Consider the following 17,587-nt stretch of genomic DNA (forward strand, 5'->3'; position numbering starts at 1 on the left):
CCCACCCTGCCCCGCCCCGGGCTGTGCACCCTCTCTGTGCTCCCATCTCTCCACTGGCGGGGGGCAGCTTCCAGGAGTGGCCGTCCCTCCCCTCAGCATTCCTTCCAAAGGGGCTCCTGCTACCTGCCCAGGGGCCCCTGTCCTTCCTCCAGAATCCTCCTCACTTCTTCAGCCTGTCCTGCATTTCCACAGAAAAGTGAAGAAACCAGAGGAGGGAAAAGGCAAACAGGTCGCAGACAAGGCCAGCCTCGGGGCGGCAAGGCTGCGTGCTGCTCAGGGTCTGCTCGCCCACTGGGGGGCGCATGCCTACACCGTGTCTGCTGGGGTTTTCTACACTGACCTCCAGGGCTTCCACACCAGGCCAACTGTGGGGTGAAGGTGGAGTTTCGGGCTGCCTTCTACCCCTGGGCTCGCGGGCCCTTGTGCCCTCTCAGCCCTGGGCTCCCCAGCCCTGGCGGGAGCAGAGGCAGCAGGGGCTCCTGCTGGCCTCTGAGGGGGATGCCTCTGTGGCCGCGGGCTCCACACAGCACGATGACTTGCGGGGGCAAAGGCGGCGTGGACGACCCCAGGAGGCCACAGGGCCGCAAGAACTTGGAGTTGTGATACACAAGCGGATTCTCCACGATTTCCCGATGGGCACGCTTATGTGGCACAATCTTATGAACAAAGGGACCCAGGTTTGCAATTTGGCTGGCGTTTAGGGTAGAGTATTTAGTGACAGAAGGGGCCAGGTATCCGAGTATGCACACAGCCCCACCGTGGGCTCGACTTGCCAGGTCTGAAGTGACTGGGCCCTGTGCCCCACACAGACACGCCCTGCCCGAGCCCCCTTGTGGCGAGGAGGGGGTGCCCTGTGCATGCTGCAGAACCTGCAAGGGACTGGGGCCCGGCATGCCCATCAAAGCCTCCCTCAGGCCTTGGGGAGCTGGCCAGGGGAGATGGTGCCCACTGCAGGCGGAGGCCAGGCACGCTGGGCACCCTCGGCCACCGGCGGGCCTGATGGATGGGGCCAAGTAGAACGTCCCGCCCGGCCGCGGGAAGCACTCCGGGCCAGGGGGCAGCCCTGGGGTCCATATTAATTTCAGCTCCATTCTAAAGGCGAGTTAAAATAAACACAGGGAATATTTATAAGGCAAATAAATCTGGCAGAAACAGCCCCTCCAAGTGTGAGCGGAGGCCTCCCCCTCAGCCCCAGCCCAAGCTGATAAAATACAGAAATGCTACTGTAGACCCTCCGGGCTTATTTTGACTGCGGGGAGGAATGTAACATGTAAACACTGACTCCCGTATCGCACTGTTACAACTTGCATTAACAGCCGCGGACAAAAGCCGCATTTTCACAGAAGCATCGTACAGGGATATATCTCCAGCTTAATTTTTAAAAAAGCCATTTCCTCACATAAATCATGCTCAGAACGAAACGGGTGACTGATACATTGCAAACACTTTTTTTCTTAAACAATAACATACCTAGATTCCTTCTAAACGAGAGAGCTTTTTTAAAAAAAATCTTCTAAATGTTTTTTTCTGAAGAAAATAAACACTGCAGTTTCTTTCCTGACCAAAATATCTGGGGCCGTGTCTTCCCGGCCAAGCGGCTGCGGCCCCGGCACCTGGTCTCAGAGGAGCGGCCGTGCCCAGGGCCCGCTCTCAGAGCGCCGCAGGACCCGCTGCGCCTGGGCTCCCTCCCTCCGCAGCCCGGAGCTGCGGCCCAGGCTGGCCTCTGTGCACACCCCGACTCCGACAAACAGCCGGCAGAAAGAGCAACACCAGAATCTGACCCCTTCCTGGAAGCTGGAGATGCTGCTTTTAAAATGTAATGGGAAAGCAGCAAACAAACAAAACCCCAGGGAAACATACAAGAACTAATTTGACAAAAGACCAGGATTCAAAAAATGCTGGCTTTCAGTGATGGGCCAAGATGCCTCACAGGAGAAGCCCCGTGTGTGGAGCTGGCCCCAGACAGCTGCACGTTTAAGGCTGTTTCAATCCGGGGCTCAGTAGACTACTACGGAGTGGCTGGCAGTGTGTCTACATTCCACTCAGAGAGATCAACGTGAAAGCAAACTAAGAAGATCTGAAGACTCTGCCAGGCACTTGCACCAGGGGCTCAGGAAAGCCAAGTCAAGGGCCAGAGCAGGACGACTCCCCCCGGGACGGAGCTGTCACATTGGCTCGAGAGGCCAGGCAGTCAGTGATGCTGGAACCCGGCAGCCTGGTCTCCACTGCGCCACACCACAGGGAACTGCTAACACCCGAGGACACAAAAGAAAGTCCGACCTGCGGAAGGCCTAAAGGAAAATACAGGGGCTTCTTTTCAAAAACAACCTTGGGGTTGGGGCAGGCCTTCCTGAACATGCAATAAATCTAAAAGCCATTAAGTGTAAAAAGAGATCTAAGTTATACACACACACAAAATTTGTCCATTGCACAAGTTAAAAGACGTGACAAGCTGAGAAAATCTGCAATACAAACGACACGGGGTCACAGCGTAATATGCACACCAGCTGGAAGGTGAGAAGAAAAAGAAAAACCAGATAGAAAGCAGGCCAAAGACCAAGCTGACAGTTCACACACACGCATCACACACTCACAGACAGACACACTCAATTTTAAATGGCCAATAAGCACACGAAAAGATGACTACTAATAGCAGACACAAACAAAACCAGGCCACGTTTAACCTACTGGGTAGTGAAAGATAAAAGAACAAATAACCCAAAAATTATGACATAAAGGGAAAAAGTGATGAATGTCACAACTTAAAAATTAAAAACTTCTGCATGAAAAACTATCGGCAAGTCAAGAGGTAAAGCACAGCCTGGGGAACCAGCAGAAGGCGATGGACAACGGGACACAAACCTGTGTGAGCTTGACCGCAGTAACTGGGAGGGACCCGACGTGCCTCAGGCAGGAGCGCACAGCGCTCAGTGCACAGTTCTATGCCTTAGGAGCAAGCGGATGCCCGAGGAGGCGGGAGCGGAGGCAGGCGGACAGTGCACGGTTAGGCTGGTGCGGCCCACCAGGAGGAGGCGTGTTAGCAAAACGCGTGGTGTGAAGGGCACCTACCCCTGGACCTGCGTCTTCTACTTGTGGAAATACCCGACAGGCATGTGTAATGCATAAGAGGCACTGTATATGTGTATGTATATAAGACGTACCCCAAAGGTTTTCAGTGCAGCATCTTATAACACCGAGAAAGAGAAACTGAGATGTTTGCAAATGGCGGAAAGATAAAATAAACCGCCACGTACATTCAAGGGAATCAAGCCCCAGCACCAAACAAAGACATGTTGTGAAGTAGGAAACAATGACGACAAGCAGAACACATGACACACACACGCACACAACACACACACTTCAGCATGCACACAGCACACATGCACACACTCCCCCACACCTATACTTGCACACACATGCCTGTCCACCTCCGGGCACACTGTCCCACACACAGTCTCTTGGAGGCAAGTCCCAAGGCAGCCAAGTGCTGCTGATGGCCAAGCCTCTGCTGCCCTCTGCTGGCCTTTCTGGTCCATGCGAGCACGAGGTCCCCTCCGTACCCAAAGGCAAGAGCTGTCTGGACCTGGAGCCACCCTAACAGCTGCTCTGTGGGTGCAGTATTGAACTTCGTGCATTTCCACCTGCTCGGGGACTGTAAAACCACTCACGCTGCCGGTCTCACCTCCACAACTGGGCTGTGCTCTGAGGGCCGTGGAGCCTTTGCTAGATTTCAGGGAAGCCCAAGGCGAAAACCAGAGGAAAGTGGGGATGTTTGACCGAGGCCAGAGGAGGGCCGGACCCTGCTCTCCCCTCCTTGAATGCCCTCCATCCCTGATGCCTCTGACAGGGCCAGCTGGAACCATGGAACTCCTGGGAACCCTGTTTGAAAACCACTGTTGTAGGCAATAAGTGGCTGATTCACTTTATGTGAGTCAAGTCACCACTTGCAAGACAGTCACAGGATACAGTGTGTCAACAGTCCTGCAAGGGGCACGGGTACTGGGCTTCCTTCCTGATTTCAGGTAGAGAGGGAAAAGGTCCAACACAGGGCTCCAAGGAGCCCTGACACCTACAACAGTGAACAGAAAGAGGGCCCCACGGAGGCACACATCAGGTCTTACGTTTTTCCAGGGGATTCTTTCAGCCAGAAGATGTCATCACTGGTAATTCCATATTCCAAAGCACCTTCGATCTATCCGAGAAAGAAGGACCAGTATGAGGAGAGCACCACTTGGCATGAGGAGGATGTCCATTTTGCAGACACAACTCAACCAGAGTCCCCCAGCTCACGTGTGGGTGCACTTCCCTGCTCTGCAGACTTTTCTTCAGGTTGTGGCCTCTGGGGACGGGTGATCTGTCTATATCTAAGTCAGTGCACCACCTGCCCAGCAGCGACACACCGGGCACTCCTTGGCTGTGACAGGCGGCCAGGGAGCTGGGGCACAGCCAGTGGGTCTTTCTTCTCTGTTCCCCAGGACTCTCCCCTTGATCCAGACCCAGGGCAGAGGGGAGGAGAGGAGAGGAGCAGAGTGAGGCAGGGTGTGGAGGGGCTGGCAGGCTCTAAGGGCACCAGGATGAAGGCTGGATGCCGCCAGGCACCCTCGGGGCCAGTCGGGTGGCCCTGTGCCCAGGCACTGAACAGACCACCCCGTATCCCCTCAGGGCCTGATGAGGGGCCGCTAAGCAGGTGGGGAGGCAGAGAGACAGGTGCCCTCGTAGTGGCCCGTGAATAAGATGTGCTGGTGGAGAGGAAACGGATTTCAAACAGTTTATGATTTCAATTGGCAAAAAAAATAAAGTCAGGAATTTCTCGGGTTTGCTCAAGGAAAACCGAAAGGTCTGAAAATCAAAGGGACTGGAACATAAGCAAGCCTTGTTGCGGGGTCGTCCTGGGCAGGCAGTGGAGGGGAGAGGGCATCTAAGCCGCCTCCTCCAGCACCCGGCAGCTCCTGCTTCATCCTGCTCTGGGCAAGTGGAGACACTGGCAGCTGCCCTGCCAAGGCCCAGCAGGACGGGGCCAGGCCAGTCCCCTCCACAGGGCCACCTGGCTCAAGCACATGTGCAGTTTGGCCCGGTGCCTCAAAGGAGTCAAGATGACCGCCTGGCTCCCGGGAGATGACCGTGGCCTCGGGGGCTTTAAGCGGAACCAACATTGGCCTGGCTGCTGGGTGAGGGGTCACTGATGGTCACCTGCTCTGCCCGTCTGGTGTAGCTACCTTGAACAGCAGCACCCTGTCACCTACAGAGCTGTGCAGCCTGCCCAAGGGCCACCACTACGCACAAGCTGCCTGGCCCTCTCTGGAGGCTGCTTTTGCTGGCCTGAGGGCCAGAAGGGAGGTCTGGCGGCCCTCTGAGGCCTGGACGTACACATTTTCCTCGGTACCCTCTGTTCCCAGTTTCTAGAGAAAGCACAGAACTGAATGAAGGTTATTTAAGCATCTGAGAAGAAACAGAACCACTTCCCTTGCTCGTCCCCCCTCCATGCTCTGTCTGGGTCTACACAAGAGGCAGGAGTGGCCTCCAGCCTGTGGGATCTGTCAGTCTGGTGCCCTTTGCTGCAGCCCATGTGGAGGCTCAGGGCTCGGGGAGCTCAGCTCCCCGGGCCCCTGGGAGACCTGTGAGGAGGTAGCCTTGGCCAAGCCCCTCTGTTCTCCTTCCTGCTTCCCATTCCCCCCAGTCCAACGCTGGGTCCTCTTCCTCAGCTCCACTTTCCTTGTGGGAGGGAGGGCAGAGAAGCCCCCCCACTTAAGACTGGGCAGAGGTGACGTCAGGGAAAATGGTGGAGTGAGGCCCTCCCAAAGTTCACCCCTCCATAAAGACAGCAGAAGAGCTGGGGAAACGGTCAGCTCCAACTTCCTCAGAGCTCCGGAAACAAACTGAAGGTGCACAGCAACACAGGGAACATTTAGTCAAGAAAAACAGCTGATACGTGGTAAGAATGGTGAGTTTTGTGGAATTCTAACTTACACTAGTGCCATCCCCCAGCTCAGCGGTAGCCTTGAAAATTGACAGTACCAGAGAGAGCGGAACACAGCGGGAGCCTTTCAAAGCTCCTTCCCAAAGAATAGCCACTGTTCGATCTGCTGAGGTTTCCTGGAAGACCCACTCCAGAGGCCTGTCTCCATCTGGCCTCGCTCGAACCTGCCCGGGGCTGAAACCTCTCCTCGGGGGGGATTTGCCCAATGACCTGACATCACAGCTGACGGTCGTGATGGATAACAGTTGAAGCAGACAACAGACTGACCAAAAGCTTAAAGGGAAAAGCTGAGGAATGAGATGTCCACAGGGGCTTTGAAAAGCTCCAGCACATTCCTGGGGATCTCAAAGGCTGGGCGTGCGCACTGGGCCGTGCACACACCTGGGCAAGGCCTGGGATGGCCCTGACTCTGACCTCTGGCTGCCCTTGGGGCTCTGTCCAGGTAGGAAGTGAAAGCTAAGGCAGAGTTTCTGCTACCTGGCTGAGCGTTGAAGGTGTGCCCCAGACGCCCACAGGGCCTTGGCAAAGGCTGGGAAATGCTAGGCTCCCAGCGTTGAAGGAACTCTATCCAGTTGTTAGCTGACCACTAAGCTAACTGAGCAGAGACTTCAGTGGCCTCAAGCGACAAACAATAAAGATTTACAAAATTAGTCCAGAAAATCGCCCAACAAACAAACAGCAATGAACAAAATCTTATGGTGGAGGGAGATTCTGATTTCAGACTTAACACATTACTTCATTTGAAATGTTCGGTTTTCAAAAAATATTCTAAGACATGCGAAGTAACATGAAAGTATGACCTTCACACACTGCTGGCGGGAACGTAAAATCATGTAGCTGCTTTGGAAAACAGTCTGGCAGGTCCTCAAAAGGTTAAACACAGACCCTGTGACCCAGGAACTCGACTCTAGGTACACACCCAGGGGAAGTGAAAACTCAAATCCACAGAAAAGCTGCAACACAGGTGTCCACAGCAGTGCTGTCCATGACAACCAAAGTGGAAACAACCCAGATGTCCGTCAGTGGACAAACGGATAAACAAAATACAGTACAGGCAGACCTTGAGACCACCACAACAAAGGGAATATTGCAATAAAGCGAGTCACACCAATCTTTCAGTTTCCCAGTGCATATAAAAGTTATGTTTATGTACACTGTAGTCTATTAAGTGTAAAATAGCATTATGTCTAAAAAAACAATGTACATAATTAAAAAGTACTTTATTACTAAAAAATGCTAACCATCATCTGAGCCTTCAGAGAGTCGTGATCCTTTTGCTGGTGGAGGGTCTGGCCTCGGTGCCGATGGCCGCTGACGGATCAGGGCGGGGGTTGCTGAAGGTTCGGGTGGCTGTGGCAATTTCCTGAAATAACCCAACAGTGAAGCTGGCCGCACTGACTGACTCTTCCTCTCACCAATGATTTCTCTGCAGCGTGCGATGCTGTTCGACAGCATTTTACCCGCAGGAGAACTTCTTTCAAAACTGGCGTCCATCCTCTCAAACCCTGCCGCTGCTTCACCAACTAAGATTATGTCAGATTCTAAATCCCTGGTTGTCGTTTCAACAATCGTCACAGCATCTGCACCAGGAGATTCCATCTCAAGAAACCACTCTCTCTGTTCGTCCACACGAAACAGCTCCTCACCCGTCCATCTGTCAGGAGATTGCAGCGGTTCAGTCCTCCGCAGGCTCCTCTTCTCACTCTAGTTCTCCTGCCACTTCCACATCTGCAGCTACTTCCTCCACTGAAGCCTGGAACCCTCAAACACATCCATGAGGGCTGGAATCCACTTCCTCCAAAATCCTGTTAATGCTGCTATCTGGACCTCTTCCCATGAATCACAAATGTTCTTAATGGCGTCTAGAATGGTGAATCCTTTCCAGAAGGTTGTCAATTTACTTGGCCCAGATCCATCAGAGGAATCACGATCCATGGCAGCTAGAGCCTTACGAGATGTATTTCAAAATGACTCCTTGATCCATGGGCTGCAGAACGGATACTGTGTTAGCAGGCATGAAAACAACACTCATCTCGTTCACATCTCCATCAGAGCTCTTGGGCGACCAGGTCAGGGCGACCGTGAGCAGTAACATTTTGAAACGAAATCTTTTTTTCTGAGCAGTAGGTCTCCACAGTGGGCTTAAAATATTCAGTAAACCATGTTGTACACAGATGTGCTGTCATCCAGGCTTTGTCATTTCAGGTATGGAGCACAGCAGAGTAGATTTAGCACAATTCTTAAGGGCCCTAGGCTTTCTGGAATGATAAATGATCAGGCTTCACCTTCAAGTCACCAGCTGCATTAGCCCCTAACAAGAGAGTCAGGTTGTCCTCTGAAGCTTTGAAGGGAGGCACTGACTTCTCCTCCCTAGCGACGAAAGTCCTAGATGGCGTCTTCTTCCAATCCAAGGCTGTTCTGTCTACACTGAAAATCTGTTGTTTAGAGTGGCCACCTTCATGAATGATCTTAGCCGGACCTTCTGGAGAACTCGCTGCAGCTTCTGCATCAGCACTTGCTGCTTCACCTGCACTTACACGTCACGGAGACGCTTCTTTCCTTAAATTTCATGAACCAACCTCTGCTGGCTTCAACCTTTTCTTCCGCAGCTTCCTGACTTCGCTCAGCCTTTGTAGAATTAAAGAGAATTAGGGCCTTGCTCTGGATTAGGCTTCGGCTTAAGGGAATGTTGTGGCTGGTTTGATCTTCTACCCAGACCACTAACACTTTCTCCGTATCAGCAATAAGGCTGTTTTGCCTTCTTATCTCCTGTGTTCACTGGAGCAGCACTTTTAATTTCCTTCAAGGACTTTTCCTTTGCATTCTCAACTTGGCTAACTTTTTGGCCCAAGAGGCCCAGCTTTTGGCCTATCTCAGCTTTGGACATTCCTTCCTCACTAAGCTTAATCACTTGTAGCTTTTGATTTAAAGTGAGAGACGTCTGACTCATCTTTCATTTGAACCCTTAGAGGCCATTGTAGGGTTATTAATTGGCCTAATTTCAAAATGGTTGTGTCTCAGGGAATAGGGAGGCCCGAGGAGAGGGAGAGAGACGGGTGTTGGTGGAGCAGTCAGAACACAAACATTTATCGACTGAGCTCGCCATCTTACTTGGGTGCTGTTTTTGGCACCCTAAAGCAATTACCATAGTAACATCAGAGACCACTGATCACACGTCATCGGAACAATTACAACAATAATGAAGAAGTCTGAAATACTGTGACAATTACCAAAATGTGACACAGAAACAGGAAGTGAGCAAATGCTGTTAGGAAAATGGTGCTGATAGACTTGCTCAACATGAGGTTGCCACAAACCTTCAGTCTGTAAAAAACACAATACCTGTGGAATGCAATAAAATGAAGTACAATAACACGAGGTGTGCCTGTGTATCCCCACAATGGGATACTGTTTGGCCATAAAAAGGAATGAAGTTCTGACACAGGCTACAGCAAGGATGAATGGTGAAAACACCACACTAAGTGCAGGACGCCAGTCACAAGGCCACATGCTGTCTGATTCCATTTAGGTGAAATGTCCAGAATAGCCCAATCCACAGAGATAGAGAGCGGACCAGTGGTTGCCAGAGGCTGCGGGAAGCAGGGAGTGGACAGTGACTGCTAACGGGGGCAGGGCTCCACTTTGGAGGGAAGAAAATGTCCTAGAATTAGCAGCGGTAAAGGAGGAGTCAACAAAGGAAACTGAGGAAAGGTAAGTGATGCTGAGAACAAGGAGAACAGATCTGGCGGCACCCCAGAAGCCAGCTGAGCAGTGAAGTGAGAACTGCTCTCAAGAGTCAGCAGTGTGGGGTCCCTGGTGACCTGCTTCAGCGGAGTGGATTCAAGAGAAGATCAGATAATAAAAAGTGACAATACTGAGTACAGAAAAAAAAATTTTAACAATAGGAAAGAGTTGGGAGGGCAGCTGGTGTGGGAGGCACTTATGTAAACAGTGTACTGCTTGAGCCTGGAGACCACGACCGTGGCTGGGGTGGGCGCGAAGGCTGTGTTTTGGGGACACTTACATGCGTGGGGTACCTCGGCCGCCCTCCAGTCGCGATGACGATGTGCTCAGCCGAAAGCAGAGTCTGAGAATAAACCGAGAAAGCTACAGTCAAACAGATATGCTGCGGTCACCCGGGCAGAGGGCCCAGCCATGGGCAGGGACCCACGCGTGCTTATGACAACCTCTGCCCGCAATGCTGACCTGTGGGCAGCAGCTCAGAGCCCCACGGAGCGGGGAACCCGCCAAGGGTCTGGGGGACAGGTGGAAGAGGGCAGGGAGACGTTCAACTCCCAGGACTTCACAGTTTGCAGAGCACCCTGTGGGCATCGCGTGCCTCAAGTCCCCACAAAACCATCCAAGGGGTGACCGCCCGGCACCCTGCGCAGCAGGCAGCGTCTCACGCGGCCCGTTTCCTCCTTCGTAAAGAATTAAGATGGCCTCAGAGGGACCCGTCGTGTCAACTGCAGCAGCGCGTGTTACTGAGCATAACACTGAGGCCGAGCAAAGCTGGAGCCAGGCCTGCCCAAGGTCCCTGGAACATGAGGATGGCCTCAAGGGCCCCCTCAGGCCATCGGGCTCTCACCTCTTTCCCATCTTTTGTGACACCGCAGACCGTGTGCTCATTGACAAAGCTGGCCTTGATGTTAAAGTACTTGACTTTTCTGCAAAATAAAAATAGGATTTTCAAACATTTCCTCTGCAAATTAAGCCTCACCTCTGGGTTAAACAGGGAGCATGGGGCAGATTGCTAAAAAGCGAGCTCAGGCCCATGGCCCATGGCTCAAGTCAGGCAAGAGGTGACTGGAGAAGCGTCAGGAAGCATGGGACAGGCCACTCGCTGTTCCCTGGAGCATGGTGACCACAGCTGCCAGGCAGAGACACAGCAGCTCAGCACCATCCTGAGTCTGACTACAGCCCTGGTGTGTGATGACAGAAGTGGCCGGGCCTCCACTGGGGTCCGTCCTTGTCACCTGGGCACATCCCACCAGGGAGCAGAGGTCCCACGCACACCCAGTTACCCCTGCCACCCAAACCGCCAACTTCCCCTGGCAAGGGAGGGTGCCCACCAGGCATCCATCACCTCCTGCCTTTAGGGGACAGTGAAGCCAGAAGAACAGGTACAACAAGGACACAGGAGCGGAGGTGTGGGGTGTGCAGAAAGGACCCACGCCTTCTCATTACAAAGGCTGCGCTGCAGGGGGCTTCTTGGCAGCTCTGGTGAGGCTTCACCACCTCCTTGACCTCGTGTTCTCCCCAAGGGCAAGCCCGGCACCTTCAGGCACCACTCGAGCTGCAGGAAGCTCCTGTGGAAGTCCTCACTCATCCAACAGCCCGCTGACAGCCGGGGGCCACAAACACATGAGGCGGGCTCCAGCCTCCTGTGCAGGTGGCTCCAGAGCCAGCCTGGGGTTGGGCTCGTTTGGCACCTGCCCAGGAGCTGCCCAGGGCCAGCAGGAAAGATGGCAGAGCCCGATGCCTCCAGCAAACTGCACGAGGGGACACCGAGCCCCACGTGGAAGAGAAACAACACAGTACAGCTTAGCTCCCTGGGGGACCCCTGGGCAAGCCTAGGGTGGGTGATGGGCCGGCTTCACTGGCTCAGTGCTCTTGGGTCTGTGGGCACAAAACTGCTGCCTACTTCACAGCTCCAGGAAGACCACCTTGGGGCCAAGCAGAGGGTGCTTAGATGAGCCACCAGACCTCTGAGGGGCCACTGTCCCCTCCACCACGCACACGGGCACAGGACAGCTACAAGGCACGGAGCAAGGAACAGCCCAACTCAAGGGCAGTTCCAGGCACCTCTCCTGGCAGCCACTCCTCAGGGACAAAACTTCAGCGGGAGGAAGTGTGGGGATCTGGCTTGCGGGACCCCACAGGGCTGGCGGGGGCTGGCGGTTTCAGAGTGGAATGGTCATGTTGGACATCTGCTCCAGCAGACAATGCCAGGCCCCTTCATCCGTGCCAGGGGAGCTGGAAGTGTGCAGTGAGTGTGGGAGCCCGGAGGTGAGAGGTGAGGTATGGGGTTCACTCAGTGGTGCCTGGGCCTCTGCACCAGCCATGTGGGGCCCACTGGGATCCTTCACATCACTGAGGTTGGCCCTGGCAGGAGAAAGGCTGCCTGCCTCGAGGAAGGAGCTGGCCACTAGGGTGGCCCTCACCAAGGCCCCACACTCTGGCCTGCATGCTCCCTGGCGCTGGCCCCGAGCACACTTCCTCCCTGGCACAGCCTCAGGCTCCGGCCATCCTGTCAACGTGCCCCTTGCTCCTCAGTGCTCTGGACTCTGCAGGTGGCAGCCAGCAGGGCAGCCTTCCACTCCCAGGGTACTTGCCCTGTCCACTGACTGTCTGCTCAACCCCATCCACAACAGGGTCCCCTCATCTTATCACTGAGCCCTGTTGTCAAGGTATGAAATGATCCAGAGGAGGCCACGGGGACGGGCAAGGCCTCAGCACCTGTCCTGCAGCTGGACCCGGTGCCCCCAGTTCAGGGATTTCACATGGTTTTGAACAGCTGCTGCCATTTTCCTCCTGTTAACACACAAAACAAAACATTAAAAACCACAACAGAAGTGTTAGCTGTAGTCTCACAACGGGCTATCGGATGTAAACAGTGTGTTTATGAACTGTTTCTAAAGGTGGAAAAACGTGACCTCCATCCCACAGCCGCTGTCTCTGCTCCAGGTTTGGGGCTGTGGGGCTTTGGACCCATGGAAAATGAGGGCTTTGGTCCAGAGCCATCAGAACACGGCCAAGGCCCTGATCCAGGCCATCTGAGCACAAGAAGGGGCCCGTGTGCCGTGTGAGCAGGAGGGCCGCCTGCTGAGGCTGAGGGGGCTCCCACACCTCAGCACTGGCCTTCGGGCCGAAGTGTCCCTCATGGGGCGTCCTGTGCACCACAGGATGCTCAGTGCATGCTGGGGCTCCCCCCAGTCGATGCAGCAGCCCCCGCAGTGGTGAGAACCAAAAACGTCCCCAGACTTTGCCCGATGTCTCAGGGTGCAGAGCATCCAGGGGAGCCCCATCCGCAGGCAGTACGCGCCCGTGAGGGTAAGGGAATGAAGAGACCTCCGCTTCCCCCAAGAGGAGCAGAAAAGTGCTGGGCACAGCCCGGCTCCTCACCAATCGTGTGGGACCAGCGGGGGTACCTCCCAGCCGTAGTGGGGGGCATCTCGGATCATGTCCCCCAGCAGTGCCGCCTGGTGCATCAGCTTCTTGGGGATGCAGCCGACATTCACACAGGTGCCGCCGAGGCCCCACCTGGTGCCTGGCACGGTAGGAAGAGCACATGTAAATTTATATTCAGGTGACTCCACAGGGTTTCCTATTCTTCTACAGTTGTTTAGAATTCCTTGAAGTTGTCGTTTTTCACTCAAACATGGCCCAGGTGGACCCTGCCACATGGATTTACTCTCTGTAATTGTATTCAGAGTCATTTTCAAATGAGAAGAACAAGGAACTTTAAAGTAATGGCGCTCACACGAGAAACAGGATGCTGTCCGCTGTCCAGAGACTCTGCATAGCGGGGGGTGAATGGCTCTGGGCTCAGCTGCCCTCTGTACGTGAATCAGGGCCCCCTCCCAGTCCCCTCCCCAGACACACAGCTCCTGCCGGAGGCTGCCTACCTCGGGGGGAAGGCTCCACATAGTCGACCACGGCCACCTTCTTTCCCAGCTGAGCAGCTGGAATGACAAGAGGAGCAGGCAGGTAGGCACAAGCAGGAAGCTGCTTCAGGGCCGGGGCTGGGGACACCTTGGGGCCCACGAAGCCCAGAAGAGGGCAGGAAAAGACCCGGGCCAGTGGCTGCCCACCAGCTCTGTACCCAGCCCCCCAGTGCCTGCTGCCCCCAGGGGGAACCCTCAGGCCTCCCCTTGGACCGCAGCCTTCACATTGCCCACCGTGGCAGCGCTGGGACCAGTGGGGTCCCTGCCCTCCTTCGTGCACCCGCCTCAGCAGCACTGGGCCCAGCCCTCCCTCGCCTGCTGCCCCTCCTGGGGCGAAGCCCAGACATTCAGCACGAGTCCAGTGCTCCCCCTGAGCACACTGGGACGCATCACAGGAGCACCCGCTCCCTAGGAGAGGCCCCGGGCTTGGAGGCTCCCCCTCACGCTCCTAGTGGACTTGCTCCCCTCCTCCCTTCCCCCGCAGACACCTCATGGGGCCTCCACTGGAGATCTACCCTCATCGGAGCCCCCAAGGGGGCCTTTGCTGCCTCACTCTCGTAGTGAGAAAACGGAGGCTCAGAAGTGAAACACAGGAGGCCCAGGGTCAGCCAGCCCCCACAGTGGGAGTGAGACCCCGACTGGAAACTGCACTCCCTAGCTGGAGCCTCCCGGCCACCCGGGGCAGTCAGCGGGTGCCCCTGGGCCGCAAATCCCCGGTTCTGAGGCTCACCCTGACACCAACCAGCCACGGCTGGCTGCAGGGCTTGCCTTGGCAGCCAGGGGCACTGCCTCCCCCAACCCCGGGCTCCGGACTGCACGGCCTCTGAGGGCACACCTGGCTGAAACGTTGTGACAGTGAGTGTTTGAAACACTACGGAACACACTTGATTCATGGCCATCAGAAACCAAAATTGGAACAAAGTTTTAGAAGTCTTCATTAAAAACCTGTTCTGCTCATTAATGATGGGATTGCAGTGCTTGACTTAAAAGTTCCAGCCAAAAAGACTCTTCAGATGCGCCAACACCCACTTCCATGACTGCCCACGACAGAGCAACAGGGTCCAGGCCTACCCTCCCTGCTGAAACAACCAAAACTCCAGACAAAATATGGGAAACAATGGGTTTCAAGACACTGGACATTGGAGACAAAGGACAGCGATCTCCGAGAGACAGGAAGGAAGCGAGGCGAGCCCCATGCCTGGAGAGTCGGCCCAGGGAGGGGTCCGTGTAGAGTCCAGCAGACCCCTGGCTGAGGAGAGGGGCCGAGAGTCCAGGGAGACTGAGGTCGCCAGAGTTCCTGGGGCAAGGACCAGAGAGGAGAGATCTGCACAGAGAACCTGGTCACCTGGTCAGCTCAGGTGTGTGAGGACACTACCCGAGGCCGGGAAAGAACCACCCAGAAGGACTAGAGGAGACAGTGCTCACACAGGGCCGGGAAGAGCGCCTGTTCCCAGAAGCCGGCCTGGAGAAAACACATCCTTCCTGGGGCGTTAGGTAAGTGCTGAGGAAGGTCAGGCCTCAGCAGTTGAGAATAACCAGCCCTAGATGGGGCACAGCTCTGGACCTGCCCACCAAATCTTAAGCAGAAGACCCGGAAGGATCAAACTGTCTCTCACCTGCATCCCAGAACATGCTCAAAAATATTTCTAGTAATACAAAAATATCCAGAACCCAACCAGTTAGGTTCAAAGTGTTTGGCCTCCGTTCAAAAATTACCAGGCATGCAAAGAAGCAGGAAAATATAAGCCATAAAGAGAAAAATAATCAGTCAAAGGAAACTAAGAACTGACACAGATGTCAGAATTAGCAGAAAAGAAAGTAAGAGAGGTATTATAGCTGTATTGCACATGTTCAAGAGCTAAGAATCAACGTAGAAGATACAAAAAATGACCCAAGTCAAATTTACGGAGATGAAAATTACAAGAGATGAAAAATACATTGCGTGGGGTCAGTGGTGGCCTGGGCGCTGCAGAATCTTTTATTAGCGAATTTAAAAACATAGGACCAGAACCCACCGAGAATGAGGAGAGCACTAACGAGCTGTGGGGCGACTTCAAGACCCACGTAATTAAAGTCTTCCAAAGTGAAAGAGAGGGAAGGACAGGGCAATTATCTGAAGAAATAATGGTTGAAAATGCTCACAACTTGATGAAAAGTATAAATCCACAGACTCAGGAAGTTCAATGAACTCTGGCAGAAAAACAATCAGGGACTACACCAAGGCACGCCATCACTAAATAGCTCAAATCCAACGAAAAGAGAAAACCCTAAAAACGACCAGAGAAAAAAGACACACGACAGAGGAACAGAGACGAAGATGGCAGGAGATTTCTCATCAGAAACGAGCAGAAGACAGAGGGGCAACATCTGTAAATTGCTCAAAGGAAAAACTGTCTGCCTTGAATTCTGTACCCCGAGAAAGTATTTGAAAAATAAAGGTGTCTTCAGACATATAAAAGCTGAAAGAATTCATCACCCCCAAGCCACATTACAAGAGATGTTCACAGACGTCCACAGAGCAGAAGAAAAATGAGCCAGATGGAAACTCAGTTCCACACAGAGGGACGAAGAGCACCAGAAATGGGGACTACATGGGCAGAGCTGTACGATTTCTCTCTTTTTTCTTTTTAAAGATTTTGCTTTTCCTTTTTCTCCCAAAGCTCCCCAGTACATAGTTGTGTATTTTAGTTGTGGGTCCCTCTAGCTGTGGCATGTGGGACGCCGCCTCAGCATGGCCTGATGAGTGGTGCCATGTCCACGCCCAGGATCCGAACCGGCGAAATCCTGAGCCGCCAAAGCGGAGCACACGAACTTAACCACTCGGCCACAGGGCCGGCCTCAGATTTCTTTATTATTATTTAAATCTTTTAAGAAGGTAACTGTTTAAACAAAAATAATAACAACGTGTGTGGGGTTTATAACATGTAAAAGTAAAACGTCTGACAAGCTAGAACAAGCTGGGAGGGAGGAGCGGAAGCGCGCCCGTGCGAGGGTTTGTACTAGACGCACAGCGGGAGAAGCCCCCTTGGCCAGACTATGACAAGGTGAAGGTGTCCCTGTGAACCCTGCGGTGGCCACCTCACACCACATTTGTACATTAACTCAAAATGAGCCAAAGACCTCAGTGTGAGACTTGAAACTGTAACACTCTTAGAAGAACATATAGGCATAAATCTTTCCGACCTTGGGTAGCCAACTGTTTCTATATGACGCCAAAAGCATAAGCAACAAATGAAACAAGAGGTAAACTGGACTGCACCAAAAGTAAACTTTTCTGCTACAAAGGACACCATTAAGAAAGTGAAAAGACAAGCCACAGAATGGGAGAAAGTATTTGTAAATCAGATGTCTGATAACGGTGTAGTATCCAGATTATATATATCAAAAAACTCATATAACTCAATAATAAAAAGACAACTCAATTTAAAAAGGGACAAAGGTTCTCAACAGACATTTCTTCATAGATAGGCAAATGGCCAATAAGCACACGAAAATATGCTCCATGTCGGTAATCATTAGGGAGATGCAAATAAAACACGATGAGCTGCCACCTGACACTTACCTAGGATGACTATAAGAAAGGCAGATAACAAGAGCTGGTGAAGATGTGGAAAACCGCAACCCTCATACGCTGCTCGTGGGAATACAAAACGGAGCAGCCATCTGCATTATTGCACTTTGGAAAACAGTCTGGCAGTTCCTCAAAAGGTTACACATTGAGTTACCATACCACCGAGCAACTCCACTCCTAGGTATCCATGCAAAAGAAATGAGAACATATGTCCACACAATAATTTGTACGTGAATGTTCCTAGCAGCATCATTCATAACAGCCAAAAAGTGGAAACAACCCAAATGTCCATCAATGGACAAGCAGATAAAAAGAATGTGGTCTACCCAATATCAGAGGACAAGTAGAGAAACAGTCTGTGGTCTACCCAAT

General features: G+C 53.2%; 1 protein-coding gene across 1 annotated transcript in view; it reads right to left on the reverse strand.

Annotated features, from left to right (window-relative positions):
- Positions 1-17,587, reverse strand: part of TXNRD2 (thioredoxin reductase 2) — a 47,016-nt gene that overhangs the window by 26,159 nt on the left and 3,270 nt on the right. Inside the window, exons 2-7 of the mRNA XM_046640479.1 lie at positions 13,606-13,662; positions 13,103-13,247; positions 12,437-12,511; positions 10,566-10,644; positions 10,002-10,064; positions 4,122-4,192 (exon numbers count right to left, since the gene is read on the reverse strand). Coding sequence (XP_046496435.1) covers positions 4,122-4,192; positions 10,002-10,064; positions 10,566-10,644; positions 12,437-12,511; positions 13,103-13,188 — 374 coding nt within the window. The 5' untranslated portion in view covers positions 13,189-13,247; positions 13,606-13,662. The remainder of the gene's footprint in view (positions 1-4,121; positions 4,193-10,001; positions 10,065-10,565; positions 10,645-12,436; positions 12,512-13,102; positions 13,248-13,605; positions 13,663-17,587) is intronic.

Source organism: Equus quagga, chromosome 15, assembly GCF_021613505.1.
Source record: "Equus quagga isolate Etosha38 chromosome 15, UCLA_HA_Equagga_1.0, whole genome shotgun sequence".
NCBI lineage: Eukaryota > Metazoa > Chordata > Mammalia > Perissodactyla > Equidae > Equus > Equus quagga.